This window comes from Rattus norvegicus, chromosome X (genome assembly GCF_036323735.1).
Source record: "Rattus norvegicus strain BN/NHsdMcwi chromosome X, GRCr8, whole genome shotgun sequence".
In the NCBI taxonomy this organism is placed as follows: domain Eukaryota; kingdom Metazoa; phylum Chordata; class Mammalia; order Rodentia; family Muridae; genus Rattus; species Rattus norvegicus.
In genome coordinates, this window is record NC_086039.1 from 155,771,252 (window position 1) to 155,779,763 (window position 8,512).

An 8,512-nucleotide genomic window follows, 5' to 3' on the forward strand; every position below is an offset into this window, starting at 1 on the left:
ATGGCTGAGGGGGAAGAGTCCATTGACAATAATTTCTCCTCCTCCACTAGTCCAACACTTCCCAGGAAGATGCCTGCTGGTGGAATACCAAGTCATCACCAGAGTCCTCAGAGAGCCTCATCTCCTCCCATTGTTATAGCTGAAGTTCCAAAATCCCCTTTGGATGAGGCCTCTGGCAACCAAATGGATCTGGAAGAACCCATGGTATTGCGTCGTACACTAAGTTCAAAGACAACTGATTTGATGCAGTTCCTGCTCCTCAAGTACAGAATGAAGGAGCTGACCAACAAGGCAGAGATTGTAGAAAAGATTATCAAAGATTATGAGCAATATTACAGTAGGATCTTAAATGAAGCCTCTGATGGTTTGAAGCTGGTCTTTGGCATTAATGTGATAGAAGTGGACCCTGTTGTTCATACCTATGCCCTCGCCATTGCCCTGGGGATCACCTATGATGGGATGCTGACTGATGTCCAGGGAATGCCCAAGACAGGCCTCCTAATAATTGTCCTAGGTGTCATCTGCATGCATGACCACCATGCCCATGAGGATGAGATCTGGCAATCACTAAATACGATGGGAGTAATTTCCATGGAAAATCACTATGTAGCTGGGAATGCCAAGAAGCTTTTCACTGAAACGTTTGTACAGGAAGGGTATCTGAAATACAATCTGGTGCCTGACAGTGATCCCCCTCACTATGAGTTCCTATGGGGTCCAAGGGCCCATGCTGAAACCAGAAGTACAGATGTCATAGAGTTTTTGGTTCAGATCAGCAGGATTAACTAAGTGATTCAAGATACTTCCCATCCCTGTATTTAAAGGCTTTCAGAGAACATGGGATTTTGTTTAGAATTGCCACCACAAGTGGCATATTGCCATGGCCAATGCAGGTTCTAGTGCCACCATATTCAGAAGCCTCCAATTCTTCAGTGCATTTGAAAGTGGCAGTTAGTGTTTAAAGTAGCAGAGAGGTGGTGTGGCGCTAGGGAAGTAAGTAAATAGCATCTTTTCCCCCTGCTTTATAAAGGTAACTTGGAACTTTTTTAAAATATTTTTCCCATTTTGTTATTTTATTTAACAAAATCGCCCATCTTATGTTATGGTCTGTAATAAGGTAACATTTGTTATATGAATTTAATCTGAACTGTGAAAAACCTTAGTAATATAGCCAATGCCAAGAAATAAAAAGAAAGAAAGAAAAAGTTAATTCTTACTTTCCTCTTCAACAAAATATGTTCCTCTGTAAAATTAAGTTACATGTGTAGATCTAAATGTGGTTGACTTTTTGAACATGTGTAAGGAATTACATCCTATTAAGTTACCCAGTGTGAAGCCCCAAAGCTTCTAAATTGTAGAAAAGCTCACTGAAATGTATAGAGTTTGGATCTGGTTAATTTCAATGTGTGATGTTTTTGCTTTGCAAGTTCTTTTAATAAAATTACAATAAAAATAAGTCGTTCTACTTACTGGCTGATTTGTCAAGGACCTGTTCTTTGCAAGGACCTGTGTTCACAGGGAAATACTAGGAAAAGCTAGAGCTGTCTTACCTATAAATGGTAAGGTCTACGAGCAGCAGCCATATAAAAAAAGAAATGAGGTGTCCTCTTAGACCAAAGGAGTGATTTCATGCTGTGTCTTAGGCCCAAGAAGTAGATATTTTAATTCTGAGCAGTTCCTTTTCCATTTTCAGAACAGTTTCTTCTAGGGTTATTTGGGTTTAATTTTTCTTTTATTGTTAGTAATTATGTGTAGGTTTGCACATGTCAGTGCCAGTGCACTAGGAGGCACAAGATGTCAGATGATCCTCAAGCAGTTGTAATTTGCCTGCTCTGGGTGCGAGGAATTGAACCTGACTCCTCTGGAAAATAAAAGTATGTTCTCCTCACCATTGAGTTATCTCTCCAGTGCCATAAAAAGTTCCTTTTGGATATCAGATAGATATGACAGACAGGAATCCCCATCTAGATCTTGTGCAGGAAGTGTGGTCCTCAGTGTGATGCAGAGATTGAGTCAAATGGGAATTCTTTGGGAGCATTGTCCTCTTAGGAATGATTGATATAATTACCATGGGACCCTAGGTAATTCAAGAGGTTGATATGAAAAGAGTTAGCCTTTGGATTGGAGAATACCTGCCTGTTCTGCAACCTTTCAGTCAGAACCTCAGTCCAGACTAGGAAATGGTGATACTCGCATTTACATTGTCTTCTCACATCAATTAACTTAACCAATCCCAGGCATTGCCAGAGACTAACCTAATCTAGATAAACCCCTACAGCTATACATGGAGGCTTGTGTCCTCGGTGATGCTGGCATCTTGAAAAGCAATATTAAAATCACTGAGCCAGTTGAAATCCAGCACTGTGAGGGGGAAGTGGACACAGAATTCCACCCCTAATCAAGAAACTATTTGGAATTGATACTTGCTGGCAACTAGAAAACCTTTTTTCTTCAATTAAGGGTCACAAGGTATATCAGCCATACTCCAGAGAAAGCCCCATGTCCGGGTATACCTGGGCAACACAAACAAGTGCTCTCTTATTGTTGTTGCTTGTTGGTGGTGGTTTGGTTTGGTTTGGTTTGGTTATTTTTTTTTTTTTGGTTCTTTTTTTCGGAGCTGAGGACCGAACCCAGGGCCTTGCGCTTCCTAGGCAAGCGCTCTACCACTGAGCTAAATCCCTGGTTTGGTTATTTTGGCTTGGGGGTTTGGGTTTCTTTTTTCTTTTTTTCTTTTCTCTCTTTTTTGTCTTATTGGTCTTTTGCTTATGTGCTTTGATTTTTGTTTTTTTATTTTGTTTGTTTTGTGTATTTGTGGAAAGAAAGAAATTAAACAAAGTTGGGAAGCATGTGGATCTAGGACAAGTTGGAGAAGAAAAAGGAAGATGATGAAAATATATTGTATGAAAAAAATTAATTGAAATAAGAATAGTAAATTTTGTGTGTGCATGTGTGTGTTTGTGTGTGCGTGTGTGTGTTAACATCACACTATGAATTGGACAGTTTTATGTCTGCTTGACACAAGCTAAAGTCATCTGAGCAGAGGAACTTCAATTAAGAAAATGCTTCCATAAGATCTGGTTATAGACAGGCATGTAAGGCACTTTCTTAATTAGTGATTTATGAAGCAGAGCACAGCCTATGGTGGGTGTTGCCATCCCTGGGCTGGTGATCCCGGTTTCTATAAGAAAGCAAGCTGAGCAACCCATAGGAAGCACTCCTCCATGGCCTTTACATCAGTTCCTGCCTCCAAGTTCCTACCATGTTTAAGTTCCTGTCCTGACTTCCTTCAATGATGATCAGTGATATGGAAATGTAAGCCACATAAACCCTTTCCTCCTAAACTTGCATTTGGATATGGTATTTCATGACAATAGAAACCCTAACTAGGATATAGTACTTAAATTCTAGAAGTTTCCATTGTGTCCAGTTAAGAAAGGCTCTAGACAAATTAAACAGTAGATTGTCTACTGGGAAAATAGTTGTGGTAGTAATATCTGTCACATATTAATATTCTAATACATAGCATGATTTGGATGCACTTTGCATGCAATATAAACATCCCAATAAATCTACTTCACAGCTGAAGAGCCTGAAGTTCTTTATAACTTTTCCAGAACTGTATAGCTTATAAGTGACATCGTTGGAATGAAATCATTGTTATTGTAGGTAGAATCATGCCAGTTACAAAATTCCTACGTAAAAATCCGTACCTCCAGTACTTGAGAATGTACCTATATATGAACAGTGAGTTGATGTAAAATGTAAAATACAGTCATTGGTGTGGCCCTTAATCCAGTATGCCTTAGTTTCTTTTAACAGAGAACACACACACACACACACACACACACACACACACACACACACACACGTAGTAAGAATTTTAAAGATTTCTTTTTTTAAAAAAAAACACAAAAATGGACACCTGCTGACCGCAGCCGCCCCAGATTTGGAATTCTACACTAAAGTCATCATGGGCATTTTCCAGAGATTGATGAAAAATAAGGAACTCATTCCTTTGGCGTTTTTTATAAGCGTGGCTGCCACTGGAGCCTCACCTTTCGCTTTGTATGCTTTGAAAAAAACTGACGTGGTTATTAATCGAAAAAGAAACCCAGAACCTTGGGAAATGGTGGATCTTACTCAACCCCAAAAGCTTATAACCATCAACCAGCAATGGAAGCCCATTGAGTTGCTGCAGAAAGTCCGGAGAGCAACCAGATGATTACTTGCTACTCCTTTCTTCCAAAGAACACTCTATGAATCTAGTGGAAACACTTCTGCACAAACTCGATTTTGATGCCAGTGTGCAGAAATGCTTCTGCTACATTTTTAGGGTTTGCCTGCATTCTTTGGATCCTGCATAAGCAAGTGAAGGTAGCACATAGTCTAAAATGGTTTTTCGTGTTTATTGGTGTAAATTTCAATTTTTTTTATTCTTTTTTTCGGAGCTCGGGACCGAACCCAGGGCCTTGCGCTTGCTAGGCAAGTGCTCTACCACTGACCTAAATCCCCATCCCCGTAAATTTCAATTTTACAGTTGAAATTTTATGTTTGTGATGCTTGGATATTTTCCTTGAAATGTATAAACATGTAAAATTTATATTACTGCCTGTAATAAATAATTAGATGGCTATCTGTAAAACATATGACCTATGCAAGAGATATCAAAAATTACTTAACTTTAAAAGTGGAGGGGACATCTTTTTATGGGAACAAGCATATTTTGAAGTATAAAACTTCATCTTTTTAAAAAAAACACAAAACTAGTCTATGGGGGGAGGGCGGCAATGGGGGGAGGGTTGGGAGGGGAACACCCATAAGGAAGGGGAGGGGGGAGGGGGATGTTTGCCCGGAAACCGGGAAAGGGAATAACACTCGAAATGTATATAAGAAATACTCAAGTTAATAAAAAAAATAATAAAAAAATAAAAAAAATAAAAAATAAAAAGAAAAAAATTGTAATGACAAGGCTACTATAATAAAGACTTATTCCATCTGATCAGTAATGCTCTCTTCAAAAAGGCAGTCATCAATATTGCCCATTTATGAAATTTACAAGCTACAGTAATGGGCTTGGCAAGATATATTCAATAGTGGCATGAATATTATAGAAGAATAAATAAGCAGATATGGTTCAATGTAAGGCCTGTTCCACAGATTGAACTCTTACCTAGAACTGTTAGACACATGACCAAGAACCTGTGAATAGATAAATCATAGACACAAAAAGAAAACCTACTAGTGTCCTACATGGACATAGCATTAAACAGGCTCCTAACGTTTCATTGTGGTACTTATAGGTTAGTGCACACCTCATCCTCCATCAGAGAGGCTTCTTTTTGTAATAGACAACAACACAAAAACTCACAGCATGTCAAATTGAAGAAAATAAGAGATCACATTCAAACAGTTCATACCTAAATAGAACATTCATATCATAACCCCTCCTCCTAAGGTTGAAGGTTCATTAGGACCATCATGGAAGAGGGGATGAATGACTGTAGGAGCCAGAGATAGTGGATGGCTATAATATAACAATGTTTTCCAAATTCAGTGGAGCAGTTGCACATATGACCTTACAGTGGTTGTATATATACAAGAATTGCTCATGCCCAAAATAGGAAAAAAAAAACACAAAAACATTGTGTCTGCTTTAATCTCAGGTGTGGGGTCTGGGACTGCTTCAGTCTGTCCGTAGCATCTGGAGATGATCGGCTTCCTGCTCTGGCATGGTTTTGCCAGCTGTAGATAGTTTCTGCAATTGTGTGACACTGGAAATCCTAGCAACTTTTCAGACGGTATAAAAATAAATGCTACGACCCTAATAGATGGGTTGTTAGTTGTCATTTGTTATGGCTTGTTAAGCAATCATGCACAAAGAAGAAACAAGAAGAAATTAGATATCCTGACAGCAAAGATCAAACTTATTCCAAGGAACAACCCTAATCAGCCTGAAGTAGTCTAATGATAACATCTCCCCCTTTCTGACTTCTGCCTTCATTCAGGGATCCCTTTTCTTTCCTCTCTGTCCTTTTCTCTCTCTTATCTAGTTATGGGGTTGAAATGGTGGGGGGAAATTGGGTGGAGAAGGGTGAAAGAAGGAAGAACCCACAAAGTGGTACCCAGACGTGAGGTTAGGCAGAAGGGGAAATTTGACTTCAAATATAGAGAAAATGGAAGGGGATGCAGGGGTGGATTTTTTTAAGACACCAACAAAAACTTATTGCAGCTGCTATTACTTGGATATCTCTTGCTCTGCTCCTAGAGGGGATTTTCTGTTTTCTCTTTTCCTTCATACTATATTGTTTCAAAGTAAAGGTTGTAGAGTTGGCTATGCAATTGGAAAAATTGCAGGTGAAAGTGGAAGCAGTGAGGAGGCGAGGAGCACTGGAAAGGGGAAAACAAAAAAGTTTAGTCATGGTGACTGAGCAAGAGAGCAGGACTTTCCCAAAGGAGGAAAAGGGGAATGAAACTATGCTGCAGGGCAGTCAGGTGAGAGAAAAGCTAAAAAGGCAGGAGAACAGGCTGATGAAAAAGCCTGTTTCAAAAGAAAGGGTTAATCTTGAGCCAACTACACTGCCAGAGTGAGAGGAAGGGTGGTCCACAGTTACGAATCACCCTTAGCTTTCCCCGAAGTCACAGCATATGCCTGCTAATGGTGAGGAACAAGGTTCTGATAAGATGCGATAGTTAACACAGTGGAGGGAAGAACCTGAAAATATTGAACAGTCAAATAGAGCAGGGTCTCTATGGGCACCTGCACACACCCACACAGATAAACACATAATTTAAAAACTAAATTAAAACATAACTTCTCTTTATTTAAATTTCTTATGTTCTTGTGATATGTCTTGGTGTGGGATTTTTTTATTTGATCTTGGTTGAGATTCATCAGTTTCTGGAATAAGCTTGTTATAGACTTGTGTTGTTTATAAAATCTTTATCTTTTAATTTCGTTTTTAAATTATGTGTTTGTCTGTGTGGGTGTGTGCAGGTGCCCATAGAGACCCTGCTCTATTTGACTGTTCGATATTCTCAGGTTCTTCCCGCACCATGTTAACCATTGCTGTTTTAAATTCACCATAATTTGGGCCAGAAGGATGGTTTAGGGAGTAAAGACACTTGCTGCCAAGCCTAATGAGCTCAATTCAACCCTGGCACCCACAAAGCAGAAAAGAACCAAATCCTACAATTTGTCCTCTGACCTCCACATGAACACTGAGATACATGTACACACACACACACACACACACACACACACACACACACACACAAACACACGCACACGCGCGCGCACGCACACGCACATGCACACGTACATGATGTAATTTTTAAATTCACCTTAAATTTCCAAATGTTCATTATAAAATATAATTGATTATTTTCTGAAGCTCTTATGTAACCTTGCTAAACTCTACCATTAGTTCTAAAAGAATTTCTTCAGGTTGAAAGAATTTTCTGCATATACTGTGAGAGTGTAAAGATAGTTTACATTCCCCTTTTAATCATCTGGGGGTCTATGATGTTTACTACTAATTGTCAACGTGGCACAATCTAGGAGCACTTGTGAAGGAGAGTCTCAGTGAGGAATTTTGTAGATTAGGTTGGCCTGTCTGTATGTCTGTGGGCAATTGTCTTGATTATATTAATTGAGGTGGGAAAATTAACCCAGTGTGGGTGAAACCATTCCCCAGACAAGGGATTCTGAAAGTAACAAAAGCTAATTGAGCATGATTATGCTTACATGCCTGGTTATAGATATAATGTTATCAGCTTTCTCAAATTACACACTGTGACTTCCTCATGATAATGGACTTTAACCTGAAACTCCAATCTAAAATAAACCCTTTCTCCCATAAGTTCATTTTGTCAGTATATTTTATCATAGCCTCTGAAAAATATTTAAGGAACCTTCCAAGGGACATTATATGTTCATTTTTATATAGTAGTTTCCTGCAACATGAATTCTAGCAGAGGAGTATCTTCCTCACTGTCTACATTGTTAAAATCCTGACCTTCATATTTCATCTACTGAGATCAACATGATTCACATATCTAAAAGAAAATAGGAATGCCTAGAGGAAAAAGATTATTTACTGACAGCTAGAAGACAGTGACTTTGGATTGAACAACAGAAAACAACAAAAGCCAAAACAAAAGAAAATGGATAGAAACATTCTCTAGTGCACAAAACACTTGTAGGCTGGAAGTAAGATGAGTCAGGCTGGTGAGATGTCTTGGTGAGTAAAGGTGCTTGCTATCAAGTTCGAAGACCAGATGTCAATCCCATCACACACACACATACACACACACACACACACACTTAATTTAATTGAAATATAAATTTTGAAAGGAAGTAGGATCATGTGTATCTCCACAGAAGCTTAATATAGCCATATTAGACTTGGAATGGTTTTAGGTAAGACATATGAACACTAGGTAATTATGAATGGTGGGAGAGAGTAGCATGAGCTGAATAGGATTCCTAAAGGAAACAATTGTATGAGATATT

At 38.9% G+C, this 8,512-nt stretch overlaps 2 protein-coding genes across 2 annotated transcripts; both read left to right on the forward strand.

Moving 5' to 3' along the window:
• Positions 1-789, forward strand: Magea10-ps1 (MAGE family member A10, pseudogene 1). The gene has a single exon (XM_063280512.1). It carries the CDS (start codon positions 1-3, stop codon positions 787-789), a length of 789 nt encoding a protein of 262 aa, XP_063136582.1.
• Positions 790-1,330: 541 nt separating this feature from the next.
• On the forward strand, positions 1,331-4,460 carry Cxh15orf48 (similar human chromosome 15 open reading frame 48). The gene has a single exon (XM_063280513.1). The coding sequence runs from the start codon at positions 3,971-3,973 to the stop codon at positions 4,220-4,222; it is 252 nt and encodes an 83-aa protein (XP_063136583.1). The 5' UTR covers positions 1,331-3,970; the 3' UTR covers positions 4,223-4,460.
• The last annotated feature ends 4,052 nt before the right edge of the window (positions 4,461-8,512 follow it).

What these genes read in the sequence shown, in the direction of transcription:
- Magea10-ps1 (XM_063280512.1), top strand. Translation starts at nt 1, where the DNA reads ATGGCTGAGGGGGAAGAGTCCATTGACAATAATTTCTCCTCCTCCACT.
- Cxh15orf48 (XM_063280513.1), top strand. Translation starts at nt 3,971, where the DNA reads ATGGGCATTTTCCAGAGATTGATGAAAAATAAGGAACTCATTCCTTTG.